At 43.1% G+C, this 25,446-nt stretch overlaps 1 protein-coding gene across 2 annotated transcripts in view; it reads right to left on the bottom strand.

The window, feature by feature from the left end:
* Positions 1 to 2,914: 2,914 nt before the first annotated feature.
* Positions 2,915 to 25,446, bottom strand: part of LOC110521216 (dual oxidase 2) — a 40,941-nt gene continuing 18,409 nt past the window's right edge. For both annotated transcript variants that reach the window (XM_036969210.1, XM_036969209.1), the window contains exons 21-34: positions 22,575 to 22,750; positions 22,386 to 22,458; positions 20,897 to 20,977; positions 18,066 to 18,244; positions 15,234 to 15,464; positions 14,859 to 14,958; positions 14,104 to 14,153; positions 11,934 to 12,061; positions 9,627 to 9,780; positions 8,998 to 9,230; positions 8,266 to 8,424; positions 7,491 to 7,646; positions 4,477 to 4,605; positions 2,915 to 3,426 (exon numbers count right to left, since the gene is read on the bottom strand). In XM_036969210.1, coding sequence (XP_036825105.1) covers positions 3,304 to 3,426; positions 4,477 to 4,605; positions 7,491 to 7,646; positions 8,266 to 8,424; positions 8,998 to 9,230; positions 9,627 to 9,780; positions 11,934 to 12,061; positions 14,104 to 14,153; positions 14,859 to 14,958; positions 15,234 to 15,464; positions 18,066 to 18,244; positions 20,897 to 20,977; positions 22,386 to 22,458; positions 22,575 to 22,750 — 1,972 coding nt within the window. In that variant the 3' untranslated portion in view covers positions 2,915 to 3,303. The remainder of the gene's footprint in view (positions 3,427 to 4,476; positions 4,606 to 7,490; positions 7,647 to 8,265; positions 8,425 to 8,997; positions 9,231 to 9,626; positions 9,781 to 11,933; positions 12,062 to 14,103; positions 14,154 to 14,858; positions 14,959 to 15,233; positions 15,465 to 18,065; positions 18,245 to 20,896; positions 20,978 to 22,385; positions 22,459 to 22,574; positions 22,751 to 25,446) is intronic.

Here is a 25,446-nt window from a genome sequence, read left to right as displayed (position 1 = left end):
TGTCTCTGTAAAAAAAAAAAAAATGTTAAATTGCACATAGAGTTTCTCTTTTTGTCACAATAATGTGGAGTACATGGATATTACAGCAACCCATAAAGTAACCCATAAAAGTAATCTAATTCATTTCCCTCTAACTGACCTGAATGCCTCTGTTGACCCTACAGCGATGCAGTAATCGTGTGCCTATGAATCAGAGTTATACTGTTAGCACTGAGGCGAAATGCCCTAGTAGGAAGTCCACTGTGTGCAGAGTTAACATCAATAACTTGAGCATGTCTTCTGATAAGCTTCCCAGTAAAGCAATAAATACAATCAAACAATCAAGCATATGTGTGAAATGCTTGATAATGTAAGTGATATCAACAGAGATTTTCTGGGTGATTTAAATATTGACTGGCTTTCCTTCAAGTTGCCTACTCAAGACCAGAACACACAGGGTGTTCTGTTCTTTAATGGAAGCCTCTCCAATATCATGCAGATAGAATCAGGATTTCCCTAGGGCAGTTTTCTAGGCCTTTTACTTTTTTTTGCAAACTATACTAACGTCATGCCTCTGAGTAAAGCCAGATTGTCAATGTATGCAGATGACTCAACACGTCAGCTACTATAGTGAGTGAAATCACTGCAACACTCAAAGAGCTGCAGTTAGTTTCAGAATGGGTGGCAAGGAAATGCATTTTAGACAAATCATTCACTAAACTGCAACTAAATATTGTAATGAATAATGTAGAAATTGAGGAAGTTGAGGTGACTAAACTGCTTGGAATAACACTGGATTGTAAAACTGTCGTGGTCAAACCATATTGATACAACAGTAGCTAAGATGAGCAGCGTGACCCGGACGGGATCCATGACACACACTTGCACACCCCACAAGACATGCCACCAGAGGTCTCGTCACAGTCCCCAAGTCCAGAACAGACTATGGGAGGCACACAGTACTACATAGAGCCATATGACTACATGGAACTCTATTCCACATCAGGTAACTGATACAAACAGTAGAATCAGATTTTTTTTAAAACAGGTAAAAAAATACACCTTATGGAACAGCGAGGACTGTGAATATCCACACACACAGGTACAGACACAAGACACAAGCACACACACACACACATACGCACACACACACACATACACACACATACGCACACACACACACACAGACACACACACACACACACACACACACACACACACACACACAGGTACACACACACACACACACACACACACACACACACACACACACACACAGGTACACACACAGGTACACACACACACAGGTACAGACACAAGCATACGCACACACACAGACACACAGACACACAGACACACACACACACAGATACAGACACAAGCATACGCGCGCACACACACACACACACACACACGCATACGCACACACACGCACACGCATACGCACACACACGCTGGCACACGCACTCTACACATACGCACATCGTAAAATTGCTGTATGGTGGTATCATACATTTTGTACTGTAGATATGTAAGGGTGTAACAATGTTATATGATGTACTGTTTTATCTTTTGTTTTATGTGTGATGTAAGTGTCCTGATGTGTTTGGACTCCAGGAAGAGAAGTTGCTGCCTTGGCAACAGCTAATGGGGTTCCCTAATAAATACAAACACAAAATACAAAAGTTGTCTGGATGTCCTTTGGGTGGTGGACCATCCTTAATACATACAGGAAACCCAGCAGCGTTGCAGTTCTTGACACACTCAAACCGGTGCTCCTGGCACCTACTGTCATACCCTGTTCAAAGGCCACTAAGTCTTTTGTCTTGCCCATTCACCCTCTGAATGGTACACACACGTACACAATCCATGCCTCAGTTGTCTCAAGGCTTAAAAATCCTTCTGGAACCCGTCTCTTTCTCCTTCATCTACACTGATTGAAGTGGATTTAACAAGTGACATCAAATAAGGGATCATAGCATTCACCTGGATAGTCATTGAACGAGCAGGTGTTCTTTAATGTTTTGTACACTCAGTTTATGTAATTCAAGTCAAAGTCTAAGTCATCCTGGTTTGGTGGAATTTTTATTTTACCTTTATTTAACGAGGAACGTCAGTTAAGAACAAATTCTTATTTTAAATGACAGCCTACAAACAGTGGGTTAACTGCCTTGTTCAGGGACAGAAGACAGATTTTTACCTTGTCAGCTCGGGGGATCTTGCAACTTTCCGGTTACTAGATCAACGGTCTAACCACTAGGCTACCTCCCGCCTTTGTTTGAAGCGCTGTCACAATGAAAATGTTTTTAAATCAACTTGTCTCAGCAGCTATTTACAACATATGTGATGCAAAGAAAAGAGTAGAAAAGGGCTTATTTTGTCGATTTGACAGATACAGGCTTGGCTAGATTGTAGTCACGGTGCGCCTGCATACGGAGCTCAGCCAGCACGGCTATTTGTGTAACTGGATAAAAACGTTTTAATGATGCGATTTAAAGGATTGATGTTGGGAAAATAGATGTCGAAATGTATAATGGTTTTAAATGCCTTTAAATGGCTCGGGGAGGAAAAATATTTCCCTAAAATCAAGGCTACTGATTATTTCTCAGTATCTACTCGCAAGCTTCTCATTGAAAGCCTGAAGAGCTACCATTCATACCGGTTTCTGCCCAGGTGCAACCTTTGGTAGGTTGATGGAAGGCTACTCTGAGTCAAGACGTTGTGATACAGCAAAGCCGAGACAATGCCTGGGCCGTGCTCATCATGGTTCTGACAGGCGAAGTGGAAATAATACCATGATTTTGCTCGTTGTGCACGTTGCTCAATTGATATATCAATCATGGTATCATTTTCACTTCGCCTGTGTGTGTGTAACAACACCGTCGGACATGAAAACAACAATACAAAATGTAACAACAGCACAACAAAATGGATAAAAAAAAACATTTATTTTTTTGCAGGTGCCTTTGTCATTTTATACACTGGTGGTGCAACAAGTGCTTTCTAACAGTGACAGCAGGAGCAACCAACATTATCAAGTGGTCAAAACCATTCATCTTCAGGTTCAAAAAATGCAATCTGTTCATTAATTATCACATCATATATAAAATGGACATATCTATTTAATACAGACTAGCTCATAACATTGCTAATCATTGAAAATGACAAATATTACGTAAAAGCAGTAGACGTTATTTTTATTTATTTTTTTAAAGAATTTATAAGTCGTAAAATCTAGTCTGAAGGACTCATAAACGGTTCTTTCTTCATTGTTATCCGGCACAGTAGTAAGTGGTGTACTATGGGTATTCCCCAGTCCTGCTGTTAGAAGTTCTCATAGTGATGTATGAAATGTGTTTGGTCTCTCTTGTTCATCTGTTGGCAGGCCTTCTCTACGTTCTTAGTGAGACCAGGAGGACCACAGCTGAACACACCAATCTTACCCACCTAGAGAGAGAGAGAGAGAGAGAGAGAGAGAGAGAGAGAGAGAGAGAGAGAGAGAGAGAGAGAGAGAGAGAGAGAGAGAGAGAGAGAGAGAGAGAGAGAGAGAGAGAGAGAGAGAGAGAGAGAGAGAGAGAGAGAGAGAGAGAGAGAGAGAGAGAGAGAGAGAGAGAGAGAGAGAGAGAGAGAGAGAGAGAGAGAGAGAGAGAGAGAGAGAGAGAGAGAGAGAGAGAGAGAGAGAGAGAGAGAGAGAGAGAGAGAGAGAGAGAGAGAGAGAGAGAGAGAGAGAGAGAGAGAGAGAGAGAGAGAGAGAGAGAGAGAGAGAGAGAGAGAGAGAGAGGTACAGGTAGAAGTAGAGAGACAAACAGTAATTTTGTAAGACCAGTTCCAATGTATGGGTATCTGTTTATCATGGTAGATTGCTAACTGCAGAGGCTGTAATCGCTGCCAAAAGGTGCTTCAACAAAGTACTGAGTTAAAGGGTCTGAATACTCATGTAAATGTATTCTTTTTAATACATTTGCAAAAATGTCTAAAAATCATTTTTTATTTGCTTTGTCATTATGGGGTATTGTGATGTCATTATGGGGTATTGTGATGTCATTATGGAGTATTGTGATGTCATTATGGAGTATTGTGATGTCATTATGGGGTATTGTGATGTCATTATGGGGTATTGTGTGTAGATTGATGAAGGGTGGAAAAAAACAATTTCATCCATTTCTGAATTAAGGCTTTTAACGTAAACAAAATATGGAAAAAGTGAGGTCTGGATATTTTCCATATACGCTATATATAGCATACTCTTCTTCCAGAGAAGTTTGTGCTGTATTAGCTAATGTCTATGGACAAGTAATACTGATAGATACTATGATAACAGATGATAGCAATATAATAACCACTATAACGTACAAACAGGTCTGGCATCAGGTTTTACGCCATACGGCGCTGATGGATGTGTCTATGTAACTGACCTCAGAGCGCACCTCCTGTAATGAGCTGAAGGAGACAAAGGACACACACACACACATACAATGTTGTGTAGCAGTAACTAACCTCAGGGTGCACCTCTTGTAGAGAGCTGAAGAAGGAGGCAAATGGTGGACGACCAAAGTGGGTCACAGATCGCAGGCCGGTGAACAGGCTCCGATTCCACACCTTCTGGAAGTGACGCTCACACACGTACTGACCAGACACATCAGGACATCCCACTTTAGTACCACATACTACATTTACTGTTGTTAAAAATGTACAGTCCTAAAGTCCTCAAGTCCTAACATTTTAAAGTCCTAAAGTTTTAAAGTCACAAAATCACCAAGTCCTAAAGTCTTAGTCACCAAGTCCTAAAGTCCTAAAGTCTTAGTCACCAAGTCCTAAGGTCTTAGTCACCAAGTCCTAAAGTCTTAAGGTCCTAAAGTCCTAAAGTCTTAAAGTCACAGTCACCAAGTCCTAAAGTCCTAGTCATCAAGTCCTAAAGTCTTAAAGTTCTAGAGTCTTAAAGTCTTAAAGTTCTAGTCTTAAAGTCTTAAAGTCTTAAAGTTCTAGAGTCTTAAAGTCTTAAAGTTCTAGAGTCTTAAAGTCTTAAAGTTCTAGTCTTAAAGTCTTAAAGTTCTAGTCTTAAAGTCTTAAAGTTCTAGTCTTAAAGTCTTAAAGTTCTAGTCTTAAAGTCCTAAAGTCTTAAAGTTCTAGTCTTAAAGTCCTAAAGTCTTAAAGTTCTAGTCTTAAAGTCCTAAAGTCTTAAAGTCTTAAAGTTCTAGTCTTAAAGTTCTAGAGTCTTAAAGTCTTAAAGTTCTAGTCTTAAAGTCTTAAAGTCTTAAAGTTCTAGAGTCTTAAAGTCTTAAAGTTCTAGTCTTAAAGTCTTAAAGTTCTAGTCTTAAAGTCCTAAAGTCCTAAAGTCTTAAAGTTCTAGTCTTAAAGTCCTAAAGTCTTAAAGTTCTTGTCTTAAAGTCCTAAAGTCCTAAAGTCTTAAAGTTCTAGTCTTAAAGTCTTAAAGTTCTAGAGTCTTAAAGTCTTAAAGTTCTAGAGTCTTAAAGTCTTAAAGTTCTAGAGTCTTAAAGTCTTAAAGTTCTAGAGTCTTAAAGTCTTAAAGTTCTAGTCTTAAAGTCTTAAAGTTCTAGTCTTAAAGTCTTAAAGTTCTAGTCTTAAATTCTTAAAGTTCTAGTCTTAAAGTCTTAAGGTCCTAAAGTTCTAGTCTTAAAGTCCTAAAGTTCTAGTCTTAAAGTCTTAAGGTCCTAAAGTTCTAGTCTGAAAGTCCTAAAGTTCTAGTCTTAAAGTCTTAAGGTCCTAAAGTTCTAGTCTTAAAGTCTTAAAGTCTTAAGGTCCTAAAGTCTTAAAGTTCTAGAGTCCTAAAGTCTTAAAGTTCTAGAGTCTTAAAGTCTTAACCTGTTAGAGCTCTAGGGGCGCTATTTCATTTTTGGATAAAAAACGTTCCCGTTTTAAGCGCGATATTTTGTCACGAAAAGATGCTCGACTATGCATATTCTTGACAGTTTTGGAAAGAAAACACTCTGAAGTTTCAGAATCTGCAAAGATTTTGTCTGTAAGTGCCCCAGAACTCATTCTACAGGCGAAACCAAGATGATGCATCACCCAGGAATTAGCAGAATTTCTGAAGCTCTGTTTTCCATTCTCTCCTTATATGGCTGTGATTGCGCAACGAATGAGCCTACACTTTCTGTCGTTCGCCCAAGGTCTTAGCAGCATTGTGACGTATTTGTAGGCATATCATTGGAAGATTGACCATAAGAGACTACATTTTTCAAGTGTCCGCCTGGTGTCCTGCGTCGAATTCGGTGCGCAATTGCCAGCTGCTTCTACTTTACCATTTGATTCAGGGGAGAAAGCATGTGTCCAAGAACGATGTATCAATGAAGAGATATGTGAAAAACACCTTGATGATTGATTCTAAACAACGTTTGCCATGTTTTCAGTCGATATTATGGAGTTAATTTGGAAAAAAGTTCGCGTTTTGAGGACTGAATTTTCAGATTTTTTTTGGTAGCCAAATGTGATGTATAAAACAGAGCTATTCTAATACACAAGGAATCTTTTTGGAAAAACTGAGCATCTGCTATCTAACTGAGAGTATCCTCATTGAAAACATCAGAAGTTCTTCAAAGGTAAATGATTTTATTTGAAGGCTTTTATGTTTTTGTTAATGTTGCGTGCTGGATGCTAACGCTAATGCTAACGCTAATGCTAACGCTAAATGCTAACGCGAAATGCTAACGCTAGCTAGCTACTTTTACACAAATTATTGTTTTCCTATGGTTGAGAAGCATATTTTGAAAATCTGAGATGACAGTGTTGTTTACAAAAGGCTAAACTTGAGAGATGGCATATTTATTTCATTTCATTTGCGATTTTCATAAATAGTTAACGTTGTGTTATGCTAATGAGCTTGCTGATAGATTTACACAATCCTGGATACAGGGGTTTTTTCATAGCTAAACGTGACGCAGAAAACGGAGCAATTTGTCCTAAACAAATAATCTTTCAGGAAAAACTGAACATTTGCTATCTGAGAGTCTCCTCATTGAAAACATCTGAAGTTCTTCAAAGGTAAATGATTTTATTTGAATGCTTTTCTGTTTTTTTGTGTAAATGTTGCCAGCTGAATGCTAATGCTAAATGCTACGTTAGCCATCAATACTGTTACACAAATGCTTGTTTTGCAATGGTTGAGAAGCATATTTTGAAAATCTGAGATGACAGTGTTGTTAACAAAAGGCTAAGCTTGAGAGCTAGCATATTTATTTCATTTCATTTGCGATTTTCATGAATAGTTAACGTTGCGTTATGGTAATGAGCTTGAGTCTGTATTCACGATCCCGGATCCGGGATGGGGAGATCAGAAAGGTTAAGGTCCTAAAGTGCAAGCTCTGCCCTCCTGGTACATAATAGAAGCTACAACTAAACCAGACAATGTATCTACACTGTTGTACTCTAATCCTGTGACATTTTCAAGCACTTCTAGGGCCAGTTTTCCAGACCCAGATTAAGCCTAGCCCTGGGTTGAGAATGTGGGTTTTTAATCTACGTCCAGGAAACCGTTTGTTGGTTGTTCTCACCAGCATGGTGGTTCGCAGGTCAAACTTCTCCGCCAGCTGTGTGATGTAGATGTGGACAGAGACCAGGTCCATTCTGTCCTGCCCCTCCACCTCCCGGATGATGTCAGACACCCACTCAAACTGACGCTGAGTCCGCGTCACCCAGATAAAGTATATCTGCAGACGGACAGGATATTCCCCCCCGGGCAAAGCCAAAGGTTAGGCATAGGGATTCAGATTAGGTTAAGGACATAAAGACAGGAGGCATATTTACTTTTATTCTGATACGGGACTGTGTCAATACTGTGTAAATACTGTACATGTAACCATATCTACATGTACATACTACCTCAATCAGCCTGACTAACCGGTGTCTGTATGTAGCCTCGCTACTTTTATAGCCTTGCTACTGTATATAGCCTGTCTTTTTACTGTTGTTTTATTTCTTTAGCTACCTATTGTTCACCTAATACCTTTTTTTGCACTATTGGTTAGAGCCTGTAAGTAAGCATTTCACTGTAAGGTCTACTACACCTGTTGTATTCGGCGCACGTGACAAATACACTTTGATTTGGATCACTAGAAGAAGCAGAAGAAGAAGAAGCAGAAGAAGAAGAAGCAGAAGAAGCAGAAGAAGAAGAAGGAGAAGAAGGAGAAGAAGCAGAAGAAGAAGAAGGAGAAGAAGAAGAAGGAGAAGAAGAAGAAGAAGGAGAAGAAGAAGAAGCAGAAGAAGCAGAAGAAGGAGAAGAAGAAGAAGGAGGAGAATGTTCCTGACATTCTCATTTGTAGAGCTTACTTTTTTACACTGTATCTTGAACTTGACTGAGGACTTGAACACCAGGTCCTTGAGGATGGAAGCGAAGGGGGTGACTCCAATCCCTCCTCCCACCAGGACTGACACCTCAAAATTTGTCCACTCCTGGTGGCCCTCCCCAAACGGCCCGTCCAGGTACAGCTGTGGAATGGGAGTACAAATATGTGATAGAGAAAGCATTGGAAAACAGCAATAATTAATCAACCATCCAACCAACCAGCCACATGCATGCATGTACACAGACACGCTTGCAGCAGACACGGATGGATGCACACACACAGACCCCCCCCAACCTACACACAGACCCCCCTCCCCCCAACCTACACACAGACCCCCCCCAACCTACACACAGACCCCCCCAACCTACACACAAACCCCCCCCAACCTACACACAGACCCCCCTCCCCCCAACCTACACACAGACCCCCCCCAACCTACACACAGACCCCCCCCAACCTATGCACAGACCCCCCCCAACCTACACACAGACCCCCCTCCCCCCAACCTACACACAGACCCCCCCCAACCTACACACAGACCCCCCCAACCTACGCACAAACCCCCCCCAACCTACACACAGACCCCCCCCAACCTACACACAGACCCCCCCAACCTACACACAGACCCCCCCCAACCTACACACAGACCCCCCACCCTACACATACACATCCTCCCTCCCTCCATGCCTCCCTCCCTCCCTCCCTCCCTCCATGCCTTTGGATATGTTCGCAGTTGTTCCAGGTTGTTGGGGGCGTATGCCTCTCGGAGGTGGCTGGTCCAGGGGCCTATGGCGCGGATGTGAAGGCTGAGGGTCTCCTCATGTGGAGCTGACGTCAGGGTGAATGGGTGATACTCATCTGTGCCAAGCGCCAGACACGCCACCCTCACCCACTGGCCTGAGCGGTACACAAAGCCCTGGGGACGCTTGAACTCCAGGTATGTCACTTCTATGTTGGGGTGGGGAGGGGTTGAGAGAGAGAGAGAGAGAGAGAGAGAGAGAGAGAGAGAGAGAGAAAATAAGATATAGAGAGAGGTTGAGCGACCAGTAGCACAAGGCAATAGCCAGAGTAGAGGGGAATATAAGGATAGAACTAGAATTAACCCACAAAGAACTGGAATGGGAACTTATGCATTCATCCGCCCATCCATCCATCCATCCATCCATCCATCCATCCATCCATCCATCCAATCCACCATCCATCCCTCCTTCCTCACTCCTTCCCTCCCTCCATCCCTCCCTTCTCCATCCCTCCCTTCCCCCTCCCTCCCTGCCCCCCTCCCTCCCACCCACCAACCAACGCACCCTTCCTCCCTCCCCTCCCACCCTCTATCCCAGTCCCTACCTGAGGGCAGCAGCGTAGCATTGACCACAGGGATCTCCACCTTCTTCCTGTTGAGGCTGATGAGTTTGTCCAGGAGGAAGAGCAGTCCCGGGGGGATCAGGTAGATGTGGAAACGAGGCTCCTGGAGCAGAGCAAAGCTGCCATGGATGACTGTCTGGTGGGACGAGACATGGCCAAGAGGATCATGTTTTAATCAACTAGAAACCAGGGGAGGAGACATGGCCAAGAGGATCATGTTTTTAATAAACTAGAAACCAGGGGAGGAGACATGGCCAAGAGGATCATGTTTTTAATAAACTAGAAACCAGGGGAGGAGACATGGCCAAGAGGATCATGTTTTTAATAAACTAGAAACCAGGGGAGGAAAGGGCCAAGAGGATCATGTTTTTAATAAACTAGAAACCAGGGGAGGAGACATGGCCAAGAGGATCATGTTTTAATCAACTAGAAACCAGGGGAGGAGACATGGCCAAGAGGATCATGTTTTTAATAAACTAGAAACCAGGGGAGGAAAGGGCCAAGAGGATCATGTTTTTAATAAACTAGAAACCAGGGGAGGAGACATGGCCAAGAGGATCATGTTTTAATCAACTAGAAACCAGGGGAAGAGACATGGCCAAGAGGATCATGTTTTAATCAACTAGAAACCAGGGGAGGAGACATGGCCAAGAGGATCATGTTTTAATCAACTAGAAACCAGGGGAAGAGACATGGCCAAGAGGATCATGTTTTAATCAACTAGAAACCAGGGGAAGAGACATGGCCAAGAGGATCATGTTTTAATCAACTAGAAACCAGGGGAGGAGACATGGCCAAGAGGATCATGTTTTTAATAAACTAGAAACCAGGGGAAGAGACATGGCCAAGAGGATCATGTTTTAATCAACTAGAAACCAGGGGAGGAAAGGGCCAAGAGGATCATGTTTAAATAAACTAGAAACCAGGGGGGGAAAGGGCCAAGATGATCATGTTTTAATCAACTAGAAACCAGGGGAGGAGACATGGCCAAGAGGATCATGTTTTTAATAAACTAGAAACCAGGGGACGAGACATGGCCAAGAGGATCATGTTTTAATCAACTAGAAACCAGGGGAGGAGACATGGCCAAGAGGATCATGTTTTAATCAACTAGAAACCAGGGGAGGAGACATGGCCAAGAGGATCATGTTTTAATCAACTAGAAACCAGGGGAGGAGACATGGCCAAGAGGATCATGTTTTTAATAAACTAAAAACCAGGGGAGGAGACATGGCCAAGAGGATCATGTTTTTAATAAACTAGAAACCAGGGGAGGAAAGGGCCAAGAGGATCATGTTTTTAATAAACTAGAAACCAGGGGAGGAAAGGGCCAAGAGGATCATGTTTTAATCAACTAGAAACCAGGGGAGGAGACATGGCCAAGAGGATCATGTTTTAATCAACTAGAAACCAGGGGAGGAGACATGGCCAAGAGGATCATGTTTTTAATAAACTAGAAACCAGGGGAAGAGACATGGCCAAGAGGATCATGTTTTTAATAAACTAGAAACCAGGGGAGGAAAGGGCCAAGAGGATCATGTTTTTAATAAACTAGAAACCAGGGGAGGAGACATGGCCAAGAGGATCATGTTTTAATCAACTAGAAACCAGGGGAGGAAAGGGCCAAGAGGATCATGTTTTTAAAAAACTAGAAACCAGGAGAGGAGACATGGCCAAGAGGATCATGTTTTAATCAACTAGAAACCAGGGGAGGAGACATGGCCAAGAGGATCATGTTTTAATCAACTAGAAACCAGGGGAGGAGACATGGCCAAGAGGATCATGTTTTAATCAACTAGAAACCAGGGGAGGAGACATGGCCAAGAGGATTCACACTTAATGTTCTCCCTACAGGGACCAGCATTTACATTCAATCCAACCTAAATGCATCCTACCGGCTGTATGTATGTATTTTTAAAGTTATATAGCTTACAAACTTGATTGCTGACATGGAAAACATATTGGGACTATATCAACAATGGAATAATGAAACAAAGAGCAAAAATATAGTTTTTGGGTGGAATTTAGTAGGTAATGAATGAGGGGAACATGGCTCCTTCCTTCACCTACTGACTAATTGACACTCTCCTAGACCACTTATCAAGTTCCAGGTCACGGAGGAGTCGAGGAGAGGACGGTCTTTTCGTGCAAATGAGAATCTCCCTGTGTTCACCGTGGTTCAACGTTATGGCAAGCCCCTTCGGTTAGCCAGCAACTACTATAGTAATACTCATCTGTATATGTTGTACACGGTATACGTATATGAATATAATGTATCTCTGTGCTCACCAGAATGTAGACGACCACATAGAGGTAGTGTGTGAGCCAGAAACCCCGGAAGCTGATTCGTCGGAAGTACTGAGTGGCAAAGACGTACATAATCGCAAAGATGAAGAGAAGCAGGATGCCCGTTAATCCTGCAGTAACATTAGAGAGAGAGAGACACACGTGAGAGTAACGTTAGAGACACATTAGAGTAACATTAGAGACACGTTAGAGTAACAGAGAGAGAGAGACACGTTAGAGAGAGACACGTTAGAGTAACGTTAGAGAGAGAGACACGTTAGAGTAACGTTAGAGACACGTTAGAGTAACATTAGAGAGAGAGACACATTAGAGTAACGTTAGATAGAGAGACACGTTAGAGTAACGTTAGAGAGAGAGACACGTTAGAGTAACATTAGAGACAGAGACACATTAGAGTAACGTTAGAGAGAGACACGTTAGAGTAACATTAGAGAGAGAGACACATTAGAGTAACGTTAGAGAGAGAGACACGTTAGAGTAACATTAGAGAGAGAGACACGTTAGAGAGACGTTAGAGAAACATTAGAGAGAGACACGTTAGAGTAACAGAGAGAGAGACACGTTAGAGAGACACGTTAGAGTAACGTTAGAGAGAGACACGTTAGAGAGAGACACGTTAGAGTAACATTAGAGAGAGAGACACGTTAGAGAAACATTAGAGAGAGAGACACGTTAGAGAGAGAGACGTTAGAGTAACAGAGAGAGAGACACGTTAGAGTAACAGAGAGAGAGACACGTTAGAGTAACGTTAGAGAGAGAGACATGTTGGAGACACGTTAGAGAAACATTAGAGAGAGAGACACGTTAGAGAAACATTAGAGAGAGAGACACGTTAGAGTAACATTAGAGAGAGAGACACATTAGAGTAACGTTAGAGAGAGAGACACGTTAGAGTAACATTAGAGAGAGAGACACGTTAGAGAGACGTTAGAGAAACATTAGAGAGAGACACGTTAGAGTAACAGAGAGAGAGACACGTTAGAGAGACACGTTAGAGTAACGTTAGAGAGAGACATGTTAGAGAGAGACACGTTAGAGTAACATTAGAGAGAGAGACACGTTAGAGAGACACGTTAGAGAAACATTAGAGAGAGAGACACGTTAGAGAGAGACACGTTAGAGAAACATTAGAGAGAGAGACGTTAGAGTAACAGAGAGAGAGACACGTTAGAGTAACAGAGAGAGAGACACGTTAGAGTAACGTTAGAGAGAGAGACATGTTGGAGACACGTTAGAGAAACATTAGAGAGAGAGACACGTTAGAGAAACATTAGAGAGAGAGACACGTTAGAGTAACAGAGAGAGAGAGAGACACGTTAGAGAGACACGTTAGAGTAACGTTAGAGAGAGACACGTTAGAGAGAGAGACGTTAGAGAGAGACACGTTAGAGTAACATTAGAGAGAGACACGTTAGAGAGAGAGACAAGTTAGAGACACGTTAGAGAGAGAGAGACACGTTAGAGAGAGACACGTTAGAGTAACGTTAGAGACACGTTAGAGAGAGACACGTTAGAGTAACGTTAGAGAGAGAGACACGTTAGAGAGAGACACGTTAGAGAGAGACACGTTAGAGAGAGACACGTTAGAGAGAGACACGTTAGAGTAACGGAGAGAGAGACACATTAGAGAGAGACATGTTAGAGTAGCGTTACAGAGAGAGACACGTTAGAGAGAGAGAGACACGTTAGAGAGAGACACGTTAGAGTAACAGAGAGAGAGACACATTAGAGAGAGACACGTTAGAGTAACAGAGAGAGAAACACGTTAGAGAGAGACACGTTAGAGTAACATTAGAGAGAGAGACGTTAGAGTAATGTTAGAGACACGTTAGAGTAGCGTTACAGAGAGAGACACGTTAGAGAGAGACACGTTAGAGTAACAGAGAGAGAGACACATTAGAGAGAGACACGTTAGAGTAACGTTAGAGACACGTTAGAGAGAGACACGTACAAGTATTGAGCTACTGTAATATTCAGCAATAACATAAAGTAGCTCTTTATCGTCCATATTCTGGGACTAAAGCAAACCCAGCGGGCAAAACTGGTTGCATTGGCGTCATTATAACTAGAAACGGGTTGAAATGACATAATTATGACATCAACTCGTTTTGCCCAGTTTTGACCGGTGGGAATGGTTTGTATTCTGTCCTACCTGGAACACTCTGAAAGAACCACCACGACCATTTCATCGGCATCTCAGACCTGCAAAGGGTCAAAACACAGGAAATAGTCAACACAGTAAATAGTCAACACAGTAAATAGTCAACACAGTAAATAGTCAACACAGGAAATAGTCAACACAGTAAATAGTCAACACAGTAAATACTCAACACAGTAAATACTCAACACAGTAAATAGTCAACACAGTAAATAGTCAACACAGTAAATAGTCAACACAGGAAATAGTCAACACAGGAAATAGTCAACACAGTAAATAGTCAACACAGTAAATAGTCAACACAGTAAATAGTCAACACAGTAAATAGTCAAAACACAGTAAATAGTCAACACAGTAAATACTCAACACTGTAAATAGTCAACACAGTAAATAGTCAACACAGTAAATAGTCAACACAGGAAATAGTCAACACAGTAAATAGTCAACACAGTAAATAGTCAACACAGTAAATAGTCAACACAGGAAATAGTCAACACAGTAAATAGTCAACACAGTAAATAGTCAACACAGTAAATAGTCAACACAGGAAATAGTCAACACAGTAAATACTCAACACAGTAAATAGTCAACACAGTAAATACTCAACATAGTAAATAGTCAACACATAGCAATTCAGATACAAGAGTATGTATGTAAAGAGGTACGCATGTGAAAATGGAGAAGAATCCCCCCAAAATATTCCCCCAAAATCCTGAAGAATGAAGAAGAATCCAGAATAATGCCATTACCCATCGTTGACTAGGACCTTGGGGAACAGACAGACCAGGATGCTGAGGTCACTGACTGAGAACACGTAGACATTAACCACATGACCCAGAGAATGGACAACTAAAGAGGAGAGGAGGAGAAGAAGGGGTTCATTCAGGAGCAAAACATAACATGAACTGGAAAAACATTGTAAATGTGATACTACAATGAGATGTGGAAAAACTAGGATTCATAAATGTAGGAGTTCCCAAAAGTGAAATATATATATGTAATATAAATATATTTTTAGGATTTTTACATTGGTGAGTGACTTTTTTTTCCAATTCCGCCCAGTCAACCCCTCCTTTAGTGTTGATACCCTAAGAAGTGTCAACCTCTGACGTCTGACCTCTGACCTGTGAGTAAGAGGGCGGACATGGCCATGAAGCGGTGGAAGTCTATAGCGGCGTCGAAGGGGATGTATCGGTTGAGGAAGGTCTCTCGTCCCAGGGTGATGAGGTTGCGGCACACCGTCAGCATCATGTAGGGGTACAGGAAGGAGATGGCCGCCGCCGAACCACGCGACACCAAGATACCCACCACCGACGTCTCCGGCACGCCCGTGGAGTATGCCTGCAAACCATAGTCTAAACACGCAGCTAGGGGTTTGTTTCTGTTAGTCCACAGGCTTTACCTGAATCCCAAATAAGACCCTTCAGCCCCTCCGTTATTCTCTAGGGCACTCCCGTAGATCGGAAGGGATTGGATAAGTGTAATCAAAATGGCAACAAAAAAAGTCAGCCAAACAGAAGGGTAAGTTTAAGTCATCGCCATATTGCTTAAACATATCCCATTCTGTTAGATCTACAGGAAGGATTAGGGCCAGGGCTTGATTTGGGATTCAGGGTATATACAAGGATTAGGGCCAGGGCTTGATTTGGGATTCAGGGTATATACAAGGATTAGGGCCAGGGCTTGATTTGGGATTCAGGGTATATACAATGATTAGGGCCAGGGCTTGATTTGGGATTCAGGGTATATACAAGGATTAGGGCCAGGGCTTGATTTGGGATTCAGGGTATATACAATGATTAGGACCAGGGCTTGATTTGGGATTCAGGGTATATACAAGGATTAGGGCCAGGGCTTGATTTGGGATTCAGGGTATATACAATGATTAGGGCCAGGGCTTGATTTCGGATTCAGGGTATATACAAGGATTAGGGACAGGGCTTGATTTGGGATTCAGGGTATATACAAGGATTAGGGACAGGGCTTGATTTGGGATTCAGGGTATATACAAGGATTAGGGACAGGGCTTGATTTGGGATTCAGGGTATATACAAGGATAACAGAAGACCTTTCAACTCAGATACAGTATAGCTATTGTAATGTAATAGAAAATGTTCCTTAAGCATTGATAAGATGCTTAAAATTGCATGAGTAATCAACAAAATTATGAAAATCTCATTAAGTTAAGCATTTGTGTCAACTAAACAGTCGTCTCTCGTGATCGCCTTAGCTGATTTGGTTCTGGGCATTGAGATAAAAAAATGTTTTAAAACAGGTAACTCCCAGCCTTCTTCTTCTTCTTGGCACAGTTTACTCCCAGCCTGGTCTCAGATCTGTTTGTACTGTCTTGACAACAGGCATAGGTGTTGGCGAGACATCACAAACATATCTGGGACCAACCAGGCTAGCTCAAATTCAAACCAATCAAATGTATATTATAGCAGTTGTAACGAAGTGCCAGCAAACTCCCAAAACAGAAGAACAGACAGAAGAGAAAAGAATTGAAAAGAAGACAAGAGAAGACAAGACGAGAGAAGACAAGACGAGAGAAGACAAGACCAGAGAAGACAAGATGAGAGAAGACAAGAGAAGACAAGAGAAGATGAGAGAAGACAAGACCAGAGAAGACGAGAGAAGACAAGACCAGAGAAGACGAGACAAGAGAAGACAAGAGAAGACGAGAGAAGACAAGATGAGAGAAGACAAGTCCAGAGAAGACAAGACGAGCGAAGACAAGAGAAGATGAGAGAAGACAAGAGAAAATAAAAGGAAAGAGGACAAGAGAAGACAAGACGAGAGAAGACGAGAGAAGACAAGACAAGAGAAGACAAGAGAAGAAAAGACCAGAGAAGACAAGAAAAGACAGAAGAAGACAAGAGAAGACAAGACGAGAGAAGACAAGACGAGAGAAGACGAGAGAAAAAAATAGAAAAGACAAGCGAAGACAAGACGAGAGAAGACGAGAGAAGACAAGACAAGAGAAGACAAGAGAAGAAAAGACCAGAGAAGACAAGAAAAGACAGAAGAAGACAAGAGAAGACAAGACGAGAGAAGACAAGACAAGACGAGAGAAGACGAGAGAAGACAAGACCAGAGAAGACAAGATGAGAGAAGACAAGAGAAGACAAGAGAAGATGAGAGAAGACAAGACCAGAGAAGACGAGAGAAGACAAGACCGGAGAAGACAAGACGAGAGAAGACGAGACGAGAGAAGACGATAGAAGACAAGACCAGAGAAGACAAGACGAGAGAAGACAAGAGAAGACAAGAGAAGATGAGAGAAGACAAGACGAGAGAAGACAAGAGAAAACAAGAGAAGACAAGAGAAGACAAGAGAAGATGAGAGAAGACAAGAGAAGATGAGAGAAGACAAGAGATGGTGAGAGAAGACAAGACCAGAGAAGACAAGACTAGAGAAGACAAGAAAAGAGAAGAGAAGATGAGAGAAGACAAGAGAAGATGAGAGAAGACAAGACCAGAGAAGATGAGAGAAGACAAGAGAAGATGAGAGAAGACAAGAGAAGACGAGAGAAGATGAGAGAAGACAAGAGAAGACGAGAGAAGACAAGAGAAGACGAGAGAAGACAACTTACAGTAGCAGATGATGATGAGACCAGAGAAGACCAGAGAAGACTAGAGAAGACAAGAAAAGACAGAAGAAAACAAGAGAAATCAAGAGAAGATGAGAGAAGACAAGAGAAGATGAGAGAAGACAAGAGAAGACGAGAGAAGACAAGACCAGAGAAGACAAGACTAGAGAAGACAAGAAAAGACAGAAGAAGAAAAGAGAAGAGAAGAGAAGATGAGAGAAGACAAGAGAAGATGAGAGAAGACAAGACCAGAGAAGACGAGAGAAGACAAGAGAAGATGAGAGAAGACAAGAGAAGACGAGAGAAGATGAGAGAAGACAAGAGAAGACGAGAGAAGACAAGAGAAGACGAGAGAAGACAACTTACAGTAGCATCTCTCCAGAGCCAATCCGGCTGTGATGCCATAGACGATAGTGAAGCAAACAATGTGGCGACGGTAGTTCTCTACGAAGCGTTTGAATTGCTGGATCTTTTGCTGGACGGGGCTCCTGTTGTAACGCTCCTTCTTAGGCTTCACGTAGACCTTGGGACTCTGGAGGCCCGATCTGCATGGTGGAGGAGGAAGGAGGAAGTAATTTGAAGTGGTTTAGATTGAGAAAAGCTTCAACATCATTTATTGAACTGAAACTACCAAAAGAAGGTTCAGGCCGCAGCATAATTCACTTCAATGGCATTTATTGCTTGAACACGTTTAAGAGAAAGCGCCTTCAACAAAAGCATTTTTTTTTACCTTTATGTTACAGCAATGCAGCAATCAATGAATACAATGGATGAGTCAGAGTTAGCAAGAACAATACAAATAAATCATAAGGATAGTGGGTATAAAAATCAGAACATCCGGGTGAGGTTCAAGGCTGGATTCCTCTTCAGGGCAATAATTAAATGTTAAAATGTATTACTGTGCGTTAGTGATATAACAAAGCCACAGGATAAGATATAGTGTAAGTACTGTGCTCCATGGTAAAACTATCGTACCATCATCAATATATTGAAAGGAACTCAGGCTCAAGTCTAGTGTTATCTGATAATGGCGTTAAAGTAGAGGCTGGTTGCATCACTGGGTGGACAACTCTAGATACCAGACATGAGGTCAACCACAAAGCAAGCAAACTCTCTTACGCAACCCGAGGTAACCATGGTAAACCCATAACTACTGGTATCACTCTGCTTCACTTCCTTGACACAGAATACTGTACATACAGGTAAGCACAACAACCATTACCACTACTGGTATCGACCTACTTTATAAGGACTTAATGAACTTTATGTAAATATATATATTTTTTAATGATTAGAAAGCCATGCGAGAAAGTAATGAGAAAATCTGTCAATAAAGAAAAGAGAAAAATAATGTCTGGTAGTGACATGAGCAGCGTGAGGTTGGATGTTATCTCTGGTAGTGACATGAGCAGCGTGAGGTTGGATGTTATCTCTGGTAGTGACATGAGCAGCGTGAGGTTGGATGTGATCTCTGGTAGTGACATGAGCAGCGTGAGGTTGGATGTTATCTCTGGTAGTGACATGAGCAGCGTGAGGTTGGATGTGATCTCTGGTAGTGACATGAGCAGCGTGAGGTTGGATGTTATCTCTGGTAGTGACATGAGCAACGTGAGGTTGGATGTGATCTCTGGTAGTGACATCAGCAGCATGAGGTTGGATGCAGGGCTGTAAGCAGGGCTTTCTCCTATAGAGCTCAATTTGTATGGAATGGTCTGCCTATCCATGTAAGAGACGCAGACTCGGTCTCAACCTTTAAGTCTTTACTGAAGATCTCTTCAGTGGGTCATATGATTGAGTGTAGTCTGGCCCAGGAGTGTGAAGGTGAACGGAAAGGCTCTGGAGCAACGAACCGCCCTTGCTGTCTCTGCCTGGCCGGTTCCCCTCTCTCCACTGGGATTCTCTGCCTCTAACCCTATTACAGGGGCTGAGTCACTGGATTACTGGTGCTCTTTCATTTCAGTTGGTAAATTGGTGGTTGAAGATATCCCTCTAGTGGTATGGGGGCCGTGCTTTGGCAAAGTGGGTGGGGTTATATCCTGACAGTTTGGCCCTGTCCGGGGGTGTCCTCGGATGGGGCCACAGTGTCTCCTGACCCCTCCTATCTCAGCCTCCAGTATTTATGCTGCAGTAGTTTATGTGTCGGGGGGCTAGGGTCTGTTTGTTATATCTGGAGTACTTCTCCTGTCTTATCCTGTGTCCTGTGTGAATTTAAGTATGCTGTCTCTAATTCTCTCTTTCTTTCTCTCTCTCGGAGGACTTGAGCCCTAGGACCATGCCTCAGGACTACCTGGCATAATGACTCCTTGCCGTCCCCAGTCCACCTGGCCATGCTGCTGCTCCAGTGTCAACTGTTCTGCCTGTGGCTATGGAACCCTGACCTGTTCACCGGGCGTGCTACCTGTCCCAGACCTGCTGTTTTCAACTCTCTAGAGACAGCAGGAGCGGTAGAGATACTCTTAATGATCGGCTATGAAAAGCCAACTGACATTTACTCCTGAGGTGCTGACCTGCTGCACCCTCGACAACTACTGTGATTATTATTATTTGACCATGCTGGTCATTTATGAACATTTGAACATCTTGGCCATGTTCTGTTATAATCTCCACCCGGCACAGCCAGAAGAAGACTGGCCACCCCTCATAGCCTGGTTCCTCTCTAGGTTTCTACCTAGGTTTTGGTCTTTCTAGGGAGTTTTTCCTAGCCACCGTGCTTCTACACCTGCATTGCTTGCTGTTTGGGGTTTTAGGCTGGGTTTCTGTACATCACTTTGAGATATCAGCTGATGTAAGAAGGGCTATTTAAATCGATTTGATTTGATTTGATGTCATCTTTGGTAGTGACATGAGCAGCATGATGTTGGATGTGATCTCTGGTAGTGACATCAACAGCATGAGGTTGGATGTGATCTCTGGTAGTGACATCAGCAGCATGAGGTTAGATGTGATCTCTGGTAGTGACATCAACAGCATGAGGTTGGATGTGATCTTTGGAAGTGACATCAACAGCATGAGGTTAGATGTGATCTCTGGTAGTGACATCAACAGCATGAGGTTGGACGTGATCTTTGGTAGTGACATCAGCAGCATGAGGTTGGATGTGATCTCTGGTAGTGACATCAGCAGCATCAGATTGGATGCAGGGCTGTAGGTAGGGCTTTCTCATCAGATTGGAAATTCCCCAACCCTAGAGAACTTACCTTTTCCCTTGTCGTCTGCGAAGTTCCTGCCCGTCTTTCCCCGGGTTGCTGGAGAACTGTGTGTCCCCTTCTGAGGGTGAGCTAAGAAAGAGAAGACATTACAGTTTTTTAAATAAAGAGCACGAGGCCTGCAGGCCGGCGGTTAAAAACGGATGCTTATCATATCAGCAGACAAAGGGTGGAGTAATTCAAAATAACTTGTTAGGAATAATCGTAACAGTTGTCGTAATAGTAATATAGCAGGTTAGTTGGGGGAAAAAAAGTAGTCGTCGTCATGCCGTGAAGTAAATCATCATCATGTCCACAATCACACCCTGATAAGAGCATGACTATCGAGATCTTGGTGAATGGAGATTGTGAAATACAGTAAATGACCATGCAATGAAGAGTGCATTTTTTCAAATCAATCAAATCAATGAGAAGATACATAAGGGTGTATCCTCGTTACTAAGTTATTCTCTTCCTTGTGTTCTAATGTGGTTATCATACCTGTTCCTCTCCAGGGTGATGGAAGAAAACGGGCTGGTGTTATTTGTAACGTCTGCTTCCAACTCACACCCTCAAAACACGTAGATCCCCTGAACGCAGCTCCCTTTCCAGGCCCACTTTCCAGCTCACACTCTCAAACACGTAGGTCCCCTGAACGCAGCTCCCTTTCCAGGCCCACTTTCCAGCTCACACTCTCAAACACGTAGGTCCCCTGAACGCAGCTCCCTTTCCAGGCCCACTTTCCAGCTCACACTCTCAAACACGTAGATCCCCCTGAACGCAGCTCCCTTTCCAGGCCCACTTTCAGGCTCACACTCTCAAACACGTAGATCCCCCTGAACGCAGGTCACTCCCCAGATCCCAATCACCTGAATTCTAATCACCTGTTCACACACCTGTAGGTCATTATCAAACACTATTTAGTTCAGTTCTCTGCACCCCGTCACTGTGAGGTATTGTTTGTTTTGTGACACACGTCTGTCAGAGCGCTTGGTTTCCCGTGAGTTACTCCTCCCGTGTGTGACAGTTTTTGCCTGCCTCACTAACAACACCTTTTGCCTATTCCCTGCCTGTACTTTAGCCTTTCGGATTTCCTGTTATCTACCTATTGCCTGATCTCCCGGACTACGCCTTTTCCCTGCCTGTACCGTTGCCCTTTTTGCCCCCTGTGTATGACCTTCTGCCTGACCCAGCTACCTGCCTCTTCCTGTGTATGACCTTCTGCCTGACCCAGCTACCTGTCTCTTCCTGTGTATGACCTTCTGCCTGACCCAGCTACCTGCCTCCTCCTGTGTATGACCTTCTGCCTGACCCAGCTACCTGCCTCCTCCTGTGTATGACCTTCTGCCAGACCCAGCTACCTGCCTCCTCCTGTGTATGACCTTCTGCCTGACCCAGCTACATGCCTCCTCCTGTGGTCCTTTGCAATAAACACCTGCTGTGCCCTGTGCTTCAAACCATCTCTCTGTCTCCCCTCGTGTTCATTACATTATTATCTTACCTGTTCCTCTCTGGGTTGATGAAAGACACATGCTGGTGTCGACTCAGTTTGTTTCCCCCCTCCTTCTCCATCCCTGCAGAGATACATAACATTACAAGAAGAAGAAGCCTTTGAGAGTATTTTGTGTCTCTGGTTTGGCTTTTGCAGAAATCTTGAGAATATTTTGTGTCTCTGGTTGGCCTTTGTCACCTTTGATGTTAAGCTGAGCGAAGGTAAGTTCCTTCTCGTGGTCCCGGAGCAGGAAGTGGAAGTCCTCCCAGGTAATCTGTTCCTTGTCGTTGAAACCTGCGGCCTTCAACATTTCCTTGATGGCCTCCTCAGCCTGGCTCTTAGACAGAAGACTGCTGGAGATCTCTATGAACGACCTGCAGAACAGACCACAAGATGGCCGGAGTTTAAGACGGCCGGAGAACCCATTATACGGTGCTCATCTTGTTCATTCATTTTGGATCGCGCATACAGCTGGATCTACAAAACAGATGACATGGAATGTGGACATATTTTGACAGAAGGTCGATATTGAGGTCTGAGTGTATGTCCCTTGAAGGGACAATGGTTTTTCATGAAAATGGATGATATTTGGATGAAAACAGATCAAAGTATGATGACCCAAAGTATGAAAAATGACTGTTGCTTCTACACTACACTAAAGTTCGACAATAAATTTACTAGTCCCCCTCCCCCTGTGTCAAACACTTGGATTCAGGGGGCGGGATTACTAAGGGGATAGGGTGACATCACCCTAACTGTCATTTTAATACACCAATTTATTTAATTTTTTATTTAAACTTTATTTAAATAAATAAAATAGTTAACCAATGATATTCTCTTACCTAATGTAACCAACATCGGAGAAGGCGTGTTTGAGGAGGGGCGTGGATTATATATATAGATATGCAATATGCATCATAAATTTATTTAACAAATTTAAAATTAATCTTTATATGTAACATCTTGAAAAGGCACTTTGGCTTATTTGTAGCTGTCTGAGAGAACAGGTCTTTGAGCAAACAGGTCAGAGAGAGAACAGGTCAGAGAGAGAACTGGTCAGAGAGAGAACAGGTCAGAGAGAGAACAGGTCTGAGAGAGAACAGGTCAGAGAGAGAACAGGTCAGAGAGAGAACAGGTCAGAGAGAGAACAGGTCAGAGAGAGAACAGGTCAGAGAGAGAACAGGTCTGAGAGAGAACAGGTCTGAGAGAGAACAGGTCAGAGAGAGAACAGGTCAGAGAGAGAACAGGTCAGAGAGAGAACAGGTCAGAGAGAGAACAGGTCAGAGAGAGAACAGGTCAGAGAGAGAACAGGTCAGAGAGAGAACAGGTCAGAGAGAGAACAGGTCAGAGAGAGAACAGGTCAGAGAGAGAACTGGTCAGAGAGAGAACTGGTCAGAGAGAGAACTGGTCAGAGAGAGAACAGGTCAGAGAGAGAACAGGTCAGAGAGAGAACAGGTCAGAGAGAGAACAGGTCTGAGAGAGAACAGGTCAGAGAGAGAACAGGTCAGAGAGAGAACAGGTCAGAGAGAGAACAGGTCAGAGAGAGAACAGGTCAGAGAGAGAACAGGTCAGAGAGAGAACTGGTCAGAGAGAGAACTGGTCAGAGAGAGAACAGGTCAGAGAGAGAACAGGTCAGAGAGAGAACAGGTCAGAGAGAGAACAGGTCTGAGAGAGAACTGGTCAGAGAGAGAACAGGTCAGAGAGAGAACAGGTCAGAGAGAGAACTGGTCAGAGAGAGAACAGGTCAGAGAGAGAACAGGTCAGAGAGAGAACAGGTCAGAGAGAGAACTGGTCAGAGAGAGAACAGGTCAGAGAGAGAACAGGTCAGAGAGAGAACAGGTCAGAGAGAGAACAGGTCAGAGAGAGAACTGGTCAGAGAGAGAACAGGTCAGAGAGAGAACAGGTCAGAGAGAGAACAGGTCAGAGAGAGAACAGGTCAGAGAGAGAACAGGTCAGAGAGAGAACAGGTCAGAGAGAGAACTGGTCAGAGAGAGAACAGGTCTGTTAGGTTTATGTACTCTGGTTTGTATATTTCTGTTTTTTTTGTATTTGTGTTCATAATAAAAAATAAAAATAAAAAATAAATAAAGATGTTTAAAAAAAATATATATATATTGATAGCTACTCTAATGGTGCCAAAATCTTACTGTGGCAAATAATTAAATGTTTACACTATTCATTTATGGCAAAGATACTTATATGTCTCCGCTTTCATCTGTGTCTGGTGTTAGCTAGTTACTGTCTAGCTAGGTCTTCATCTGTGTCTGGTGTTAGCTAGTTACAGGCTAGCTAGGTCTTCATCTGTGTCTGGTGTTAGCTAGTTACTGGCTAGCTAGGTCTTCATCTGTGTCTGGTGTTAGCTAGTTACAGGCTAGCTAGGTCTTCATCTGTGTCTGGTGTTAGCTAGTTACTGGCTAGCTAGGTCTTCATCTGTGTCTGGTGTTAGCTAATTACTGGCTAGCTAGGAATTCATCTGTCTGGTGTTAGCTAGTTACTGGCTAGCTAGGTCTTCATCTGTGTCTGGTGTTAGCTAGTTACAGGCTAGCTAGGTCTTCATCTGTGTCTGGTGTTAGCTAGTTACAGGCTAGCTAGGTCTTCATCTGTGTCTGGTGTTAGCTAGTTACAGGCTAGCTAGGTCTTCATCTGTGTCTGGTGTTAGCTAGTTACAGGCTAGCTAGGTCTTCATCTGTGTCTGGTGTTAGCTAGTTACAGGCTAGCTAGGTCTTCATCTGTGTCTGGTGTTAGCTAGTTACAGGCTAGCTAGGTCTTCATCTGTGTCTGGTGTTAGCTAGTTACAGGCTAGCTAGGTCTTCATCTGTGTCTGGTGTTAGCTAGTTACTGTCTAGCTAGGTCTTCATCTGTGTCTGGTGTTAGCTAGTTACTGTCTAGCTAGGTCTTCATCTGTGTCTGGTGTTAGCTAGTTACTGGCTAGCTAGGTCTTCAGCCAGCATGGAACAAAAGTGGGGGAAAGTGTCGTTCAAAACTTTGACGCAGTTGTCATGCCGACACATCTGTCAGTGCTGCTGTGAACCGCATCACGAGAGACATGCCAAACAGGAGATGTATAACA

This window comes from Oncorhynchus mykiss, chromosome 30 (genome assembly GCF_013265735.2).
Source record: "Oncorhynchus mykiss isolate Arlee chromosome 30, USDA_OmykA_1.1, whole genome shotgun sequence".
NCBI lineage: Eukaryota > Metazoa > Chordata > Actinopteri > Salmoniformes > Salmonidae > Oncorhynchus > Oncorhynchus mykiss.
The sequence above is the reverse complement of the archived record's forward strand: the minus strand, read 5'-3'. Positions and strand labels throughout refer to the sequence as shown.